Consider the following 18258-nt stretch of genomic DNA (forward strand, 5'->3'; position numbering starts at 1 on the left):
TTAGGCACGGTTGTGGTACCACTGCCTTGGACAGAAGTGGGCATAAAGTAGAAGAACCATGTCATAGCTTTAGCTTGGAATCAGACAGGCTTGGGACCCCAAGGTCACAAGCTTGTCCCCAAAGGACAAGTGACTTTGCCTCTCAGAACCCAAGTATTTTCTCTTGCAAAATAGAAATACTACTCACAGCACACACCTCCTGAGGACTAAGTGAGCTAAATCATGCACCAGAAACATACTGATGACCTACTGTGTGCTAGGCCCTGGGGATGTCACAGTGAATGCAGCAACAAAGTCTCTGTGCTCGTGACATTTCCATTTCACTGAGGAGAGGCTGGAAATAAACAAGGGAGCAGGCCGGGTGTGGTGCCTCATGCCTGTAATCCCAGCACTTTGAGAGGCTGAAGAGGGAGGATTGATGGAGGCCAGGAGTTCGAGACTGGCCTGGGCAACATAGCAAGACTCCATCTCTACCAAAAAAAAAATTTAACTGGGCATGATGGCTCACACCTGTAATCTCATCACTTTGGGAGTCCAAGGCAGGAGGATTATTACTTGAAGCCAGGAGTTCAAGACCAGCCTGAGAAACATAGCAAGACCCCATCTCTACAAAAAAAAAAAAAAAAAAAAAAAAATTGGAAACATAAAAAAAAATTACCCAGGTATGGTGTCATGTGCCTGCAATCCCAGCTACTCAGGAGGCTGAGGTGGGAGGATCCCTTGAGCCCAGGATATCAAGGCTGCAGTGAACTATAATCACACCACTGCACTCCAGCCTGGGTGACAGAGCACAACCTTATCTCTAAAAAAACAAAACAAAACAAAACAACAAAACAGAAAAACAAGTAAGCAAAGAAAGGCTCAGAGAGGGACAAGTGACAGAAAGAAAAATGATGATTCAGGAGGGGAAGGCGAGAGAAGGCCTCGTGGGAACGTGTGAAGGGGGTGGGCACTGAGCCAGATCCCCACTAGAGCTACTGTCATAGGAGGTTTCAGAGCTAGGAAGGACTGGGGAAGACATGATCAAGTTTATGTCTTCGGAGGATGGATTGTAAAGGAGTTGGCCCTAGAAGCAGCAATTTCCATCTAGAAGTTGCTGAATAGCCCAAGCAAGCGACAAAATGCAGACTGGCTTCTGACAAGAGCTTCAAAGGGACAGATATTGGCGGAGGGTTGAGGACAACTCTGAATTTGGCCTGTGGATCAGCAGCATCAGCATCGTGGAGAACTCAGAGCTGCAGAACCCTGGGTCCCCCGCCAGACCTCCTGAATCAGAAATTCTGAGGGAGGGGCCCTGCAGTCCACCCTTTAACAAGTCCTCCATATGGCTCTGATGCTCCTGTTGGCTTGGATCTCTCGACCCCCAATGCTGAGGTCTCAGATGTCTCCAAGCTGCGTGCCCATCTGCGCTCCCAGCAAATTGACATTGATATTTATTTCAGAAATACTGTCTGTTTCCATTTTAATAAAGGAAGCAACTTGAGCAGGACTCTATTGGATTTGATTTTGATCTAATAAAAATGCCAAGTTGCTCTGGGTCCAGAAAAATCTTTCTTGAAATTCCCTCTGCTATTTTGAGGGCAGCAGCAGTGGCAGAGACCCATCTACATGGAGCTCCCAGAAGCCACCTCCGCACCCGGCATGCGACAGGCTCTCGTGGAGCCCAGCCTTAACAGACACACCTGGCAAAATCAAAAGCTCGTCTCTGGCATTGAACTTGACAGCTGCAATCAACTGCAAACCTCAGTTGCCCCCAAAAGGAAGATGCAGACACCTGGACCATATGGCAACATCGCTTCCATCAAATGTCACATCTGATGTGCTCCTGAGCTGGCTGGTGGCACCACAAAGTCCCAAAGGCAGGTTTCAAAAGCAACTTCCTCAGGAAAAAGAATTATAGCTGAATCCATATCACAGTAGCCCCCTAAAATAGCAACTTTGGGGACAGTTAGGATAACCGGAAGTTTATGTAATTGCTAATATAAAAGTAGCTTCTCAGATAGGAGGTGGTGGGAGAAACATGGAGGTTGAAAGCCAACAATTAAGCACCTATTATGTGCCACACACTATTTTAGACTCTTGGGATATACACAAGAACAAAGCACACAGGTGCCTGTTCTCATGGCACTTGGTGGAGAGAGGCAGCAAAACAAAAACCAAGCATGCGAACATAAAGGATCATTTCAGAGAGGGACAAATGCTATGAAGAAAAGATAACCTGGTGATATGGGGCTGAGTGGGGAAGCTGGTGCAGATCAGGGAAGGCTTCTCGGAGGAAGCGGCCTTTCAGCTGACTTAAAGATGAGACGAAGTCAGCCATACCGTGATTTAGAGGGAGAGCATCCAGGCAGAGAGAACAGCAAGTGCAAGGGTCCTACAAAGGGAATGAGTTTTGCATGTTCAAGAAAGAGGAAGGTCAGGTTGGCTAGGGCAGCATGGGAGATAAGGAAGAGGGAGATGAGGTCAGGGTCCTAGGGGGTTGGGAGCCTAAGAAGGAGTGGCCTCTCCACTCTCCCAGGGTAAGGAGCAAGATCTAAACGCCAAGCTGAGTTTTATTGCCGAGTGGACCAGAGATCCCAGCAAAGCGGATTTGCCTTACAGTGTTGTAGTTTCTCTATCTCCGTAAGAAGAAGAATCCCCGCTTCTCAGGGCTGGATCAGCCATCAAATGAGATGGCAGCGAAGTGCTTAGCACAGACCTGCACACAGTAAGTGTTTAATAATGCGGGCTCCCTGACATCCCTCCTCCCCCGTTCCTCCTGCTGGCAAGTCAGCCCATCGCAGGATCTGAGCAGCTGCTTCCTGCAGAAATATTGCAAAACTCGTCCAGGCATTTCCAAAATATTTTCTTGGCTGAAAACCCACTAGCGGCTAAGAGGCCGAATTCTGAGACGGCATCATTTCCATACTCATTTGATAGACTGCTTCTCTAGACCATGAGCTCCACGAGGACCGACGCCATGTCTGGAGGTGCCCCACACCCCACATCCTCAGTACCCTGCCCAACCAACGGAGCTGCCGACTGACATCACCTAGTGGTCCAGGTGGTGAGCGATGAGGTCAGACTGGCCGGGTTCAAATCCCAGCTTTGCTACTTTCTAGCTGTGTGATATTGAGTAAGACACAGTCTTAACCTCCCTGGGCCTCAGTTTCCCTGTCTGTAAAATGGGTCTGTATTTAGGCTTAAATGAGTGAAAAAGTGTGAAGTCCCGAGAACATGCACAAAGGTGAGATGTTGTGATTAGATCTAGGGGACCGAGTTCTTCTTGCTGGCTGTTTGCATCATCAGATGCAGGTACCATCATGATAGCCATGGAGGTCCTGCCAAGGGGGATCACTCAGGCTAAATCCCCCTTCCTGCTTTCCCTTTCCTGCACCCCAAGTCATCCAGAGTGGGATGAGGCACCATGCACTGCTATCTTGGACCCTGCATTGACCCCATTCAAGCTCTGGCCACACAGTGCACTAATGGCTTTGGTCTGTCTCGCCAACAAGACCCGGAAGTCAGCAGCGTGCGGTAACGTGCCTTTTTCATCTCCATGCTCCCAGGAGCCAGAGGCCTCTTTAGCGATGATTTGTGGAATAAATAAAGCAGCCTGCTTCAGGATCCCTGAAGTCACAGGATCTCTCACGCGTGCCAGCATCCAGCCCACATTCCCCCAACGCCTCCCTCAGCTCTGACCACAGAGGGGGTCTCTTCCTTCCACGCTGTTTGACGTGGGAGTTCCCAGCACCTCCACTTTCCCCGGGGAATGACGGCCATGCCTGCAAATGCTCAGCTTCCTGATAAAAGGCATACCTGGCGCAGGGGTTGTGGGATCTCAGGTCCTTTTCTTCCCTGAGAAGCCAGGGTTTGGAAAGTCTCTGCAGGCAGCTGACAATTTTCCGCAGCTCCTTCCCCACCAGCCTCGGTGGCTCCCCTGAACCCCCAGGAGGTTAGGCCCCTTTTGTGTCACTGTCTCTCCCTACCCTACACATTCTCCCCACATGATCTTTGCAGTCCCTGGGCTTCAACCATCCCATACTATACTGTTGCCTTTTTATTTTTTGAGACAGTCTTACTCTGTCACCCAGGCTGGAGTGCAGTGGTACAATCATAGCTCACTGCAGCCTCAAACTCCTGGGCTCAATCAATCCTCCCACTTCAGCCTCCAGAGTAGCTGAGAATACAGGCTTGCACCACCATGCCCAGCTAATTTTAACTTTTTTTTTTTTTTTCGAGATAGGGTCTTACTATGTTGCCCAGGCTGGTCTCGAACTCCTGGCATCAAGTGATCCTCCTGCCTTGGCCTCCCAAAGAGCTGGGATTAAGGCATGCTTCACTGCACCTGCCTGTCTCTCTGCCACCGTTTTAAGCTCCCCTCCATTGATCTGGCTGCCTCCCGGAGGCCCTCACCAGACCCTCAAACTCACACAGACAAAGCAACATTGCCCTTCACAAACCGACCCCTCCCCATGTCCTTCCATCAGTCAGAGACCCCATGCCTCTGACTGCTCGGGCAAAAGTTCTGTGCATATCCTAGGTCCCTTCCCTCCCCCGGTCCTCACTCAAATGAGTCACTTATCTGATGCTGTCCCCCCAGCTCCACAGTGGTGCACACGGCTGACCCCCAACTGTGCAAGGAGGGCTTTCTCCATCCAGCCCCAAGCCCCTCTGCCCATGCCCTGAGCCATTACCTCCAGAGAACTCATGCACCCGACCCTCCCCGCAGCAACCCTTGAACAATGGCCCAGGAGAGTCGCCCTCCTATCTGCAGGGGGATGGCTCAGATACATGTGCTCTGCACTGGTGCCCTCAGCCCCCAGCAGGCTCGACGCTGTGCCTTTGACTGGCCGCCTTTCTCTCCCTTCTTAGTCTCTCTTCCTCACTCCTAGTTGGGTGTTCTTCGATCATCAAAATAAAGCACTTGCTGTTGTGTCCATCTCAAGGGACTTCCAGGGAAACCCAAACCGAGACACTCTGGAAATTGTACCAGCAGAGGGTCCTTGATCTACCCACTTTTATCTCCAACACCACAGTTCAGGCCACCACCATCATGTCTCCCAAGAATGATTGCAACAGCAAACATTTTGTGCATATTGTAGGTTACAAAATGGTCTCTTGGCCTTGAGTTTGGCTCTTCTCTGATCCTTTTCCCACACTGCAGAGATATGTGTGTGTGTGTGTGTGTGTGTGTGTGTATGGATAGATGGTAGATAGGGTTGATAGGATCTGTAGATAGATGATAAATAAACAGGTAGATAGATGATAGGATTGATAGATGATCGATAAATAGATGATAGATGGATAGATTTAGATAGATAAGATTTATAGATGACAGATGATTGATGGATAGATGGATAGATGATTGACAGATGAATAATAGATAGACGGATGATAGATGGATGAATAGATTAGATAGATAGATAGATAGATAGATAGATAGATAGATAGATAGATAAAGAAATAACTAGGGAGGGACAGAGAGAGAGAGAGAAATAATGTGGACATATCTTCTCCCTGCTTAAAATGCCCCAGGCTGCCTGCTGTAGAATCAGCTTCTCCTCCACTGCATAGTGAACTCCATCCCCGTCCTGCCTCCTGCCATCCTCGGCCCCTCCAGCCCTCCTGCCCTCCCATTGCCCTTCCTGCCTCAGCCCATCTGGCCTCCCGGTTATTCCACAAGCACTGTCTGGCTCCTTCTGGCTCTGGGATACACAGGTCCCTCTGCCTGCAAAGCTCTTCACTGGACTCCTCGCCCTTTAGGTCCCAGCTCCGTGGCTTCTCAGAGCGCTGACCTAAAGGAGTGCTCCTGCCCTGTTTCCTCCTGATCACCACATGTTCCTCCCTTGTTTGTTTTTGAGCTCACTTACCGAGTGATTCTCTCTCCCCTGGGACTGTGAGCCCCTGAGGCACGGGCCATTGTCTTGCTGTCTTGCCTGACTCCTTGCTGTCTCTCCAGCACCCACAGGGCTGACATGCACAGATGCTCAATAAGCACTCACCAAGGAACGAAAGATGAAATTCTCCAGACTATTGACTTATTGAATGGGTCTGATGATTCTTTCACAAGGAGAAGCTGCTTGAGGGGGCACTAGGCACCAGGTCAGGGGGCGGCTGTATGGGCTGAGATAGGGGATGGGGGGAGGGCTGCAGGGATTGGGATTGGGGGTGAAGGGGAGGGCTGTGGAGGCTGAGACTGAGGGCAGGGGGAGGGCTGTGTGTACTGGGATTGGGGACAGGAGGAGGGCTGCAGGGACTGGGATTGGGAGCAGGGGGAGGGCTTTGGGGACTGGAATTGGAGGCAGGGAGAGTGCTCCCGGGCCTGGGATTGGGAGCGGGTGGGGGATGCGCCCTGTGGGAGTTGGGATTGGGGGTTGGGGGAGGGCTGCAGGGACTGGGATTGGGGGTGGGGGGAGGGCTGTGGCAGCTGGGGTTGGGGGTGGGAGGGAGGGCTGTGGGGCTGAGATTGGGGATGGGAGGGAGGACTGTGGGGGTTGGGATTGAGGGTTGGGGGAGGGCTGCAGGGACTGGGATTGGGAGCCAGGGGATTTCTGCGGGAACTGGGATTGGGGAGGGGAGGGCTGTGGGGATGGGATTGGGGGTGGGAGGGAGGGCTATGGGCACTGGGATTGGGGGTGGGGGTAGGACTGTGACGCTGGGATTGGGGGTGGAGGGTGGGCTATGGGCACTGGGATTGGGGGTGGGGGTAGGACTGTGAGGCTGGGATTGGGGGTGGGGGGAGGGCTGTGGGGCTGAGATTGGGGGTGGAGGGAGGGCTGTGAGGCTGGGATTGGGGGTGGGGGGAGGGCTGTGGGGCTGGGATTGGGGATGGAGGGAGGGCTGTGGGGCTGAGACTGCAGGTGGAGGGAGGGCTGTGGGGCTGGGATTAGGGGTGGGGGGAGGGCTGTGGACACTGGGATTGGGGGTGGAGGGAGAGATGTAGGGCTGAGATTGGGGATGGAGGGAGGGCTGTGAGGCTGGGACTGGGGGTGGAGGGAGGGCTGTGTGGCTGAGATTGGGGGTGGAGGGAGGGCTGTGAGGCTGGGATGGGGGTGGGGGGAGAGCTGTGGGGCTGAGATTGGGGGTGGAGGGAGGGCTGTGAGGCTGGGATTGGGGGTGGGGGGAGGGCTGAGGGGCTGGGATTGGGGGTGGGGGGAGGGCTGTGGGGCTGAGATTGGGAGTGGAGGGAGGGCTGTGGGGCTGGGATTGGGGGTGGAGGGAGGGATGTGGGGCTGAGACCGGGGGTGGAAGGAGGGCTGTGGGGCTGAGACCGGGGGTGGAGGGAGGGCTGTGAGGCTGGGATTTGGGGTGGAGGGAGGGCTGTGAGGCTGGGATTGGGTGTGGGGGGAGGGCTGTGAGGCTGGGATTGGGGGTGGAGGGAGGGCTGTGGGGCTGAGACTGGGGGTGGAGGGAGGGCTGTGGGGCTGGGATTGGGGGTGGAGGGAGGGCTGTGGGGCTGAGATTGGGGGTGGAGGGAGAGCTTGGGGCTGAGATTGGGGGTGGAGGGAGGGCTGTGAGGCTGGGATTGGGGGTGTGGGGAGGGCTGAGGGGCTGGGATTGGGGGTGGAGGGAGGGCTGTAGGGCTGAGATTGGGAGTGGAGGGAGGGCTGTGAGGCTGGGATTGGGGGTGGAGGGAGGGCTGTAGGGCTGAGACTGGGGGTGGAGGAAGGGCTGTGGGGCTGGGATTGGGGGTGGAGGGAGGGCTGTAGGGCTGAGACTGGGGGTGGAGGGAGGGCTGTGGGGCTGAGATTGGGGGTGGAGGGAGGGCTGTGGGGCTGAGATTGGGGGTGGAGGGAGGGCTGTGAGGCTGTTATTGGGTGTGGAGGGAGGGCTGTGAGACTGGGATTGGGTGTGGGGGGAGGGCTGTGGACACTGGGATTGGGGGTGGAGGGAGGGCTGTGGGGCTGAGATTGGGGGTGGAGGGAGGGCTGTGGGGCTGGGATTGGGGGTGTGGGGAGGGCTGAGGGGCTGGGATTGGGGGTGGGGGGAGGGCTGTAGGGCTGAGATTGGGAGTGGAGGGAGGGCTGTGGGGCTGGGATTGGGGGTGGAGGGAGGGCTGTGCGGCTGGGATTGGGGGTGGAGGGAGGGCTGTGAGGCTGGGATTGGGTGTGGGGGGAGGGCTGTGAGGCTGGGATTGGGGGTGGAGGGAGAGCTGTGGGGCTGAGATTGGGGGTGGAGGGAGGGCTGTGAGGCTGGGATTGGGGGTGTGGGGAGGGCTGAGGGGCTGGGATTGGGGGTGGGGGGAGGGCTGTAGGGCTGAGATTGGGAGTGGAGGGAGGGCTGTGGGGCTGGGATTGGGGGTGGAGGGAGGGCTGTGGGGCTGAGACCGGGGGTGGAGGGAGGGCTGTGGGGCTGAGGCCGGGGGTGGAGGGAGGGCTGTGAGGCTGGGATTTGGGGTGGAGGGAGGGCTGTGGGGCTGGGATTGGGGGTGGAGGGAGGGCTGTGAGGCTGAGACCGGGTGTTGGGGGAGGGCTGTGAGGCTGGGATTGGGGGTGGAGGGAGGGCTGTAGGGCTGAGACTGGGGGTGGAGGAAAGGCTGTGGGGCTGGGATTGGGGGTGGAGGGAGGGCTGTAGGGCTGAGACTGAGGGTGGAGGGAGGGCTGTGGGGCTGAGATTGGGGGTGGAGGGAGGGCTGTGGGGCTGAGATTGGGGGTGGAGGGAGGGCTGTGAGGCTGTTATTGGGTGTGGAGGGAGGGCTGTGAGGCTGGGATTGGGTGTGGGGGGAGGGCTGTGGACACTGGGATTGGGGGTGGGGTAGAGGGGTTTTGCCATTTCCTCTGACCCTGAGAACTCTCATTCTTAATTCCAGGTACTACTTTTAGGGCCATAGTGCCTTGACTCTTTCAGTGGCAGGGACCTCCACCCAGGCCCCCAGATTCCCCTAATACAAGCCCCAAGGCCTCTTTCCACTCAGGGTTTCCTGCCCGTTCTGCAAGGAGCCTGGGGAGGCTCACTGCCAAATAAGGGAGCTGAGGACATTCAGGATTCTCAGCCTCTATCCCTGCTGTGTGCTTCCCGAGCCCCTCTCTGATGATTTCTTCACTCTGTTGTCCCTGCAGCAGGAGGTCTCCAAACACATCCATCCCCTGGTTTCTGATCCCCTCTTCCAGGAAGCCCTCCATGCTAGCACAAACATGAAACAATGATGTGTGAGCCCACGGTTCACTTCAGCACCGTACCCTGCCCCTCACAGGCCAAAATTGGGCTTTCTTTCCTCTCCTCTTCTCTAACAAGGCCTCCTCCCAAGCTTCTTGGTTCACCACTGTCTCCTCCCCACTAGCAGAGCCATTTCTCATTCAGTTACTAAGATCACAGGATTTGGAATCAGACAGACCTGTGTTTAAATCTCTGCCTTCTTAGTTTGGATTCCCCAGCAGCAGACCCACAGATAAGAATTTGAATGCCAGTGATATATTTACAAGGAGCAGGGAAATTGGGCAGAGAGGAAAAGTGGGACAGGGATGGGAAGGGAGAGCCACTAAACCTGATGATCACTGACTCTTTATCCTACAGAGAAACTGCAGAGCACATGCCTCAGGGAGATCCCACTCCAGGGTGAGGGAGCTGGGGTATCTATACACCAACTTCCCCGGCACTTCTAGCCTTCTACGGGTGGAAGTGGGGAAGCCTCCAGGCACAGAGATGCAGATACAGATAGATGCCACTGGAGCTTCCTAAAGGTCTGAGAGAGGTGGCCAGGGCACTGACAGTGTCTGCTGTGACTCCTCTGCCAGTGACTCGCTAAGCTATATGACCTTGGGCAAGTTACTCCACCTCTCTGAGCCTTAATTTCCTCATCTGCAAAGTCTAGGCAACAATCCCAGCTGTAGGGGCTGGGGGTAAGCAAGGATATGAGATCAGGCATGAAAACCCCTTAGTACAGAGTGGGATGGAGCGGGGAACACGTGGTGGGCATTCAGCAGGCTCAGCCGAGATCTGACCATTTTAACTTTAATCTTACCTTGGTTCTTCTCTGCTTTGCTTTCTGATCCTGACATTTGTTTTTTGAGCAGTGCCCTAGATTCTGCCTCATGGTGTGCCCCACAGCAAAGTGTTTGAAGTGAACGCATCTAAGCTGCCAAGAGTATCCACAGCTCAAACGACTCCTGTCCACGGTCACCGCCCTGCCTCGGCTCCTTCTAGCCAGGACTGTCCTCCCTCAGGCCAGTGGCTAACCCAGGCCTGGCCTTGAGCTGGGTTTTCCCTGCCTGCCTGGAACTCCTGTCTCTTTCTTTCTTTCTTAGCATCCCACCCCAACTGGGAAAGCTGTGGGGAGAGCTGCGTGCAGGGGCTTGCTACCCTGAGACACCAGACTCAGTTTCCTCATCTGTAACGTGTTTGTGGGAGAATGCAGGGTGCAGTGGGGGGTGGGGGCTGGCCTGACTCATCTCCAGGGATTCTTTTTCCTCTTGCAGCCCACAAATCTGTCGTAGGAGGTACCCACAAACAGGCCACTTACGGGCAGGGTATCTCTCATGGCGGCAGTCTAAGTGAAAGTCCTCCTCCTCGCTCCCGTCCCTCTTCTCCATCCTGGAAAGAGAAAAAAAAAAAAAAAAACCTGGGTAGGAAAGAGAAGGATGAGTGGGCAGAGACCCAGGATCTGAAAAAGTGCAGTCTTCCCTTCTTTGGAGAAGATTTTGCAAAGTAACTTTCCACCTGCCGCCCTGCGAGATTTTGACCACAACCCCGTGAGATGGGCATCATTACTCCCATTCTATTGATGAAGAAACTGAGGCTTTTGGAAGTGATGTGACCAACCCAGTGCCATGTAGCTGATCAATCAGAGGCGGAATAGGGAGGCAAACCCATCATTCTGTCAAAAAGAGGAGCATCAATTATGTGCGAATGGTATATTACAAAAGATGTTTACAGTTTCATTTGTTTTCAGAATTATACATCGAAATGCACAGAGATTATTTTGGCAAAATATACACCAAAAGGTTAATGGTGATTATCCCTACATAATGAATATAGGGAATTAACTCCAGAGGCTTCTTTTTGACTACTTTATTTTCTGATGGAGGGCAACAGGCTTTTATTCGCTAAGCAGCGCCTTTTTTCCCTAGAGACAAGGTCTCACTCTGTCGCCCAGGCTGGAGTACAATAGCACAATCGGAGCTTGCTGCAGCCTCCAACATCCTGGGCTTAAGCAATCCTCCCACCTTACCTTTCCAAGTAGGTGGGACTACAAGTGTGTGTTACCATATCCAGCTAATTTTAAATTTTTCTATAGAGATGGGGTCTTGCTGTGTTGTCCAGGCTGATCTCAAACTCCTGGCTTCAAGGGATCCTCCTTCGTCTGCCTCCCAAAATGCTGGGATTATAGGCATGAGCCACTGTGCTCGACTCTGGGAAGCATTTCTTAACTATATTTAAACACACCTTTTTTGTTTGTTTGTTTGTTTGTTTGTTTGTTCTTGACACAGAGTCTCGCTCTGTTGCCCAGGCTGGAGTGCAGTGGCATGGTCTTGGCTCATTGCACCCTCCATCTCCCAGGCTCAAGCGATTCTCCTGCCTCAGCGTCCCAAGTAGCTGGGATTACAGGCACCTGCCACTGCACCCAGCTAATTTTTGCATTTTTATTAGAGACAGGGTTTCACCATGTTGGCCAGGCTGGTCTCGAACTCCTGACCTCAGGTGATCCACCCACCTCAGCCTCCCAATAAAACACTTTCTAAAGATAACTCTGCATACTATCAAAGCCCCGGTCTCCCAAATTCTGGCACAGTGTTCTTTCCCACCAACAACTGCAAGAGCTTCTCAGTGTGGTTTCTCTCTCCTCCATCATTTCAGGGTTGCAGTGGTCGCAGAGGGAGCAGCCTCTGAGGGGTGACAGCAGAGGAGAAGCATGGGGCAGAGGCTGCTGAGGACCTGGACAGTAGAGGCAGGCACCTGGCCTCTGACACAGCTCCAAACTTAGACCCTCACACGCGTCCCACTGATGGCTGGGCCTGAGAATGGGTGGGGCCATGTTTCCTCATCGCACACATGCATTTGTAACCCAGGAAAATTCCTGAGCTCCACACGGTCCAGTCCAAAGGGGCATCACATTATAGAAACACAATCTAATCCTCTTAAGTAAGAACAACTCCAGACTGGGCATGGTGGCTCATGTCCGTTTTCCTAGCATTTCGGGAGGCCAAGGCAGGAGGATCACTTGAGGCCAGGAGTTCAAGACCAGCCCAGGCAACATAGCAAGATCCTCATCTCTAGAAAACATCAAAAAAGAAGCCAGTGCATGCCAGAGTGGTGGTGTGCGCTTCTAGTCCCAGCTACTCAGGAGGCTGAGGCAGGAGGATTGCTTGAGCCCAGGATATCAAGGCTACAGTGAGCCATGATTACACCACTGCACTCCAGTCTGGGCACTATAGCAAGAACCCCATCTCTAGAAAAAATTAAAAAATAAGCCAGCACATGTGGTGTGGTGGTGTGTGCCTCTGGTCTCAGCTACAGTCTGGGCTGAGGTGGGAGGATTGCTTGAGCCCAGGAGATCGAGGTTGCAGTGAACTGTTATTACACCACTACACTCCAGCCCAAGCAACAAATGAGACCCCGTCTGAGGAAAAAAAAAAAATGCCCAATCATTATTGTCTCTCCTAAAGCACACAGTAGGTGCTCCAACCCACACAGCTTGACATTTTTCCTCCATCCCTCTCTTTTCTCTCACTTGTCTTGCAGCTGTCCTAAAATCTCTCTCACTCTGTCTTTGTCTCATTTTCAACACTTCCCCTAAACTCCCTTCAGTGTCCTTGGTGTGGCATTTTCCCTTTTCCCCACCCTCCCTGTCTTTCCACTGCTATCTCCTCTTCTCTCATGCAAGGAAGGCTAAATCCTTTCCAAAGTAAATGCCCTATCTCTGTTCCCTGACTCTTCCCATCACCTCTTATTCCTAGTTGCACATCCAGGAAGCCTGAGCTGAAGGAGAAGACAGGGGGAAAGTGAGAGTGACAAGCTAGCAATGCCAAAGTATCCTTAGTAGAAGGGAGAGAGATACTCATATATTGATAATCGCCAATCATTCATTCATTCATTCGCTCATTCACCAGGAACTTCCCGAGGACCTTCTCTGTTGGCACCAGATGCTGTGTGGAGGACAGAAATGTCTATTTCATAACCTCTGCCCTCAGAGTTCTTCCAGCCTAGTAGGGAAGACAAGCTTGCACCCTAGTTAGAAAATGGCAGGTGAGGCTGGGTGTGGTGGCTCATGCCTGTAATCCCAGTGTTTGGGAGGCTGCAGCGGACAGATTGCTTGAGCTCAAGAGTTTGAGACCAGCCTGGGCAACATGGTGAAACTCTGTCTTTACAAATACTAGCTGGGTGTGGTGATGTGTTCCTGTGGTCCCAGCTACCTAGGAAGCTGAGGTGGGAGGATCACTTGAGCCCAGGAGACAGAGGCTCCTGAGCCATGATCTCATCACCTTACTTCAGTGTGGGTAACAGAGTGATACCCTGTCTCAAAAAGTAAAAAAGGTCAGGCATTGAATAACACTACACAAGGATAGTCTGCACCAAGGGGCTAGGGCTGTACTTCCCAGGGAACATACTCTGAACATTTTCTGCTTATAAATCTTGCCTGTAGCCTGGGTGGCCCTAGACCAAAGGAATGCGTGTTGATGCCATAGAAAGACAAATTTCAGTTCAACAAAAGGATAATGTCTTTTTTTTTAAGTCTTTTTTTTTTTTTTTTTTTTGAGATGGAGTCTCACTCTGTTGTCCACGTTGGAGTGTAGTGGTGCGATCTCAGCTCATCACAACCTCCTCCTCCTGGATTCAAGCAATTCTCCTGCCTCAGCCTCTCAAGTAGCTGGGATCACAGGCATGTGCCACCACACTCAGCTAATTCTGTATTTGTAGTAGAGACGGGGGTCTCACCATGTTGCGCAGGCTGGTCTCGAACTCCTGACCTCAGGTGATCCACCCACCTTGGCCTCCCAAAGTGCTGGGATTACAGGCGTGGGCCACCGTGGCCGGCCCAAAAAAGTCTTTTAATAAAAACATCTTGGCTATTTTCCTGATAACACAAGCTAAAAAACCTCCAACACCAGAGACAGCAAAAGTCCCCCTATAATCACATCTACATGTAATGGGATCAACATTGTTAGCAGTTTGGTACTTTTTTTTTCAGAATTAATACTTTTTCTACACAAATAGACTCAAATTAAACACATTTTTGAACCTGATTTTCTTTTTAACTATCCAGAAATTTTTCATTTGAGTACACCTAGATCTCACTTTTTTTTTCTTATAGCTGTATATAAAAGAATAATTAATATTCAATACCCCCATTGGTAGACATTTAGGTGTTTCCTCATATTTGTTGACTCTTCCAAATAATGGTGCATGTGGTGAGTTTCCATCAGCAGAGGTGCTTAGGACTAGAGTATCGCCAATCATGAAGTCATAACTGAACTCAAACATTAAATGGGAGGGTGGACCAGATAACAGCCCCATCCTCACCCCAGAACACCACCTCCCGGGCCACGTCCAGCACCTCTAAGTCAACAGAGGTCAGTCCTATTACATAAAGGGCTTCCAACATCCTCCTGCTTTTCACAGCCTTGACCATGAACCAACCCCTCCATCCATCCTTGGCTCCCAATTCTCCTGGTTTCTTTTCATTGTTATTGCTATTGAGATGGAGTCTCGCTCTGTCGCCCAGGCTGGCATGCAGTGGTGTGATCTTGGCTCACTGCAACTTCCACCTCCTGGGTTCAGGCAATCCTCCTGCCTCAGCCTCCCAAGTAGCTGGAATTACAGGTGTGTGCCACATGCTTGGCCAATTTTTAAAATATTTTTAGTAGACATGGGTTTTTGCCATATTGGCCAGGCTGGTCTCAAACTCCTGACCTCAGATGATCCTCTCGCCTCAGCCTCCCAAAATGCTGGGATTACAGGCATGAGCCACCATGCCTGGTCTCTCCTGGTTTCTTCTCTGAAATCTCATCTTCCTCCAGGCCTCAAGCTGGGCACCTCCTTGGCTTCTGCTGGGAGCCTCAGCCTTGGGAAGTGGAGCCCTATGAGCAAAGGGGCCGATGTCTAAGGAGATAGTCAGTCCAGCCTGGCACAATACCTTCCCTCCCTCATCACCCAAGCCTTGCTGCCCAGAACCCCACACTCAACAGCTGACATATCCAGTAACACCTGCCAAGGAGAGACCCAGGCCTTGTGCTGGGCTTGGGGGCCAGAGGGACCAGCCAGAGAGACCCCTGCCCTCAAGGATCTCCTGTTGGTTTTACCCATAGACAAATAACTGTGGCTTCATGTGCTAAGTTTCAGGCCAGGAGGATATGAAGAAGGTTGGCAGGGCCAATAATTATCTAGTCCAGGGGTTGGTGAACCTTTGCTGTAGAGGCTCAGATAGTAAATACGCGAGGCTTTGCAAGCCATATGCTCACAACTACTCAACTCTGCCCCTGCCGTGAAAGCAGACGTAGACAAGATAGAAACAAATGGGTGTGGACAGCAGCAGGTGGTGGGCGGGATTCGGTCTGTGTGGATGGCGTGTGAACGCCTGGTCAAGCCCAGTGGTTCTCAGCTTGGCTGCACAGTGAAGCCACCACGGGAGTTTTTAATTACGGGGGGTGGGGAGCAGGGCTGGAATGTACAGCCCGGGTTGAAAACCACTGGTGCAGGGACCAGCGGAGGCTTCTCGGGGTGGTACTGTTTGAGCTGCATCATGAAGGCCATAGAACCTGCTCACTTCCTTTTTATGTTTATTTATTTATTTATTTATTTATTTATTTATTTATTTATTTTAGAGACAGAGTCTCACTCTGTCACCCAGGCTGGAGTGAAGTGGCGCGATCTCAGCTCACTGCAATCTCCACCTCCTGGATTCAAGCTATTCTTCCGCCTCAGACTCCCCAGTAGCTAGGACTACAGGCATGCACCACCACACCCATGCTGCCCTTTTTGAATTTTTAGTACAGACAGGCTTTCACCATGCTGCCCAGGCTGGTCTCCAACTCCTGACCTCATCTGATCCACCCACCTTGGCCTCCCAGAGTGCTGGGATTACAGGTGTGAGCCAGTGCACCCGGCCAGCTTTTAATTCTTTTTAACTTGTATTTTAGATTCAGGTACGTGTGCAGGTTTGTTATAGAGGTAAATTGCATGTCACAGGGGTTTGGTGTACAGATTATTTTGTCACCCAGGTAATGAGCATAGTACCTGATAGATGGCTTTTTGATCCCCTCCCTCCTCCCAGCCTCCACCCTCAAGTAGGCCCTGGTGTCTGTTGTTCCCCCTATGTGTCCATGTGTTTTCATCATTTAACTCTTACCTACATGTGAGAACATGCAGTATTTGGTTTTCTGCCTGTGTTAGTTTGCTAAGGATAATGACCCCCAGCTCCATCCATGTTGCTGCAAAGGACACGATCTCATTCTTTTTTCTGGCTGTGTGGTATTCCATGGTGTGTATGTACCACATTTTCTTTATGCAGTCTACCACTGATGGGCATTTAGGTTGATTTTATGACTTTCCTATTGTGAATAGTGCTGCTGACCTGCTCACATCTAAGAGAGGAAGCTGAGCTCCAAGCCTGGACCTGTCCATCTTTCTATGATGCAGTGTTGTCATTCTGGAAAGAGCTGGTTTCCTTGCACAGACTTGAGACTGTCCACCAGATTCAGCAAGGAAGACACCAGATCTGCAGAATCTGCAGGGTCTTGGCCGCCCTCTGGGCCTGGCTAGGGCTTGGCAGTGGTTCTGGGCAAGGGCTGAGTGCCCCCAGTGGCGGGGCTCCCTGGCAGGAAACACAGAGGGGACAAGCGTAGGCTTTGGGCACAATGAGACCTTGGGCTGTGGGGTGAGGAGGAATCGTGGTTGAGCTCAGCTCTGCTACTAACAGGCAGCAAGACCCTGTGCAGCTCACTGGGCCACTCTGAATCTCAGTTTTCTCATGTGTGCACTGGGCATAATACCTGTGGTCATTTCACGACAGTAACAACCACTGCCACTGCCTCCCTGGTTGTTGTAAGGACTCAAGCCCAAGACCTGCCACTTGTGCAGTGGCACGATCATATCTCACTGTAACCTTGACCTTCTGGACTCAAGCAATCCTCCCACCTCAGCCTCCCAAGTAGCTGGGACTACAGGCACACACCACCACTCCCAGCTAATTCTTTCATATTTTGTAAAAACAGAGTCTCACTATATTGCCCAGGCTGGTCTCGAACTCCTGGCTTCAAGTGACTCTCCCACCTTGGCCTTACAAAGAGCTGGGGTTACAGGCGTGAGCCACCATGCCTGGCCCCCTTAATACATTTTCAACTCAGAAAGAAGGATGGGGTTTCTCTCATTCTATGCTTGTAGCCTCAGGGTCTAGCACAGTATATTGCACAAAGTATTGCAAATAATGCAAGAAAATTAGCCAGGCGTGGTGGTGGGCGCCTGTAATCCCAGCTACTCTAGAGGCTGAGGCAGGAGAATCACTTAAACCCGGGAGGCAGAGGTTGCAGTGAGCCGAGATCACGCCATTGCACTCCAGCCTGGGTGACAGAGCGAGAACCCATCTCAAAAAAAAAAAAAAAAAAAAAAAAAAAAAAAAAAGGAAGGGAGAGAAGGAAGGAGGAGGGGAGGCAAGGGAAGGAGGAAAAACAGTTTGAAGCTAAGAGCACCCCACAGGGGAGGTAGCCAAGGGTCATCAGCAATGCTGAGCTCCCTGCTGAAAAAGGAGCAATGTTAAATGTCACTAAGTGACAATTTCCTTTGTTCTGAACTGTAATTTCCTGCAGGAAACATTATGTATTTTCTGAAGACATGAAGACAGATTTACTTTTTTTTTTTTTTTCTTTTGACAGCGTCTCACTCTGTCACCCAGGCTTGTGTGCAGTGGTACAATCATAGATCACTGCAGCCTCCACCTCCTGGCTTCAAGCGATCCTCCTGCCTCAGCCTCCTAAAGTGCTAGGATTATAGGCCTGCGCCATTGCACCCAGCCAGATTTGCTTTTTAAATTAGATGGTGGTAGTGTAAGAAACATCCACTGATATGGTTTGGATATTTGTCCCCTCTAAATCTCATGCTGAAATGGGATCCCCAATGTTGGAGGTGGGGTCTGGTGGGAAGTATTTTGGTCCCTCATGAAAGGCTTGGTAATAAGTGAGTTCTCATTAGTTCAGGAGAGAGCTGGTTGTTTAAAGGAACCTGGCATCTCCACCTCTCTCTTGTTCCTTCTCTCGTTGTGTGATGTACCTACTCCCCCTTCTATCATAAGTAAAAGCTTCCTGAGGCCTCGCCAGAAGCTGAACAGATGCTGGTGCCATGCTTCTT

The 18258-nt window shown here is 52.0% G+C and overlaps 1 protein-coding gene across 4 annotated transcripts in view; it reads right to left on the minus strand.

Moving 5' to 3' along the window:
• GSG1L (GSG1 like) overlaps positions 1 to 18258 on the minus strand; it is a 276495-nt gene that overhangs the window by 10574 nt on the left and 247663 nt on the right. For 3 of the 4 annotated variants that reach the window (XM_028841573.2, XM_015125842.3, XM_077985702.1), the window contains one exon: positions 10442 to 10512. The exons of the other annotated variant lie outside the window; for it this stretch is intronic. In XM_028841573.2, coding sequence (XP_028697406.1) covers positions 10442 to 10512 — 71 coding nt within the window. The remainder of the gene's footprint in view (positions 1 to 10441; positions 10513 to 18258) is intronic. 4 annotated transcript variants of the gene reach the window in all.

This window comes from Macaca mulatta, chromosome 20, assembly GCF_049350105.2.
Source record: "Macaca mulatta isolate MMU2019108-1 chromosome 20, T2T-MMU8v2.0, whole genome shotgun sequence".
Classification (NCBI taxonomy): Eukaryota; Metazoa; Chordata; class Mammalia; order Primates; family Cercopithecidae; genus Macaca; species Macaca mulatta.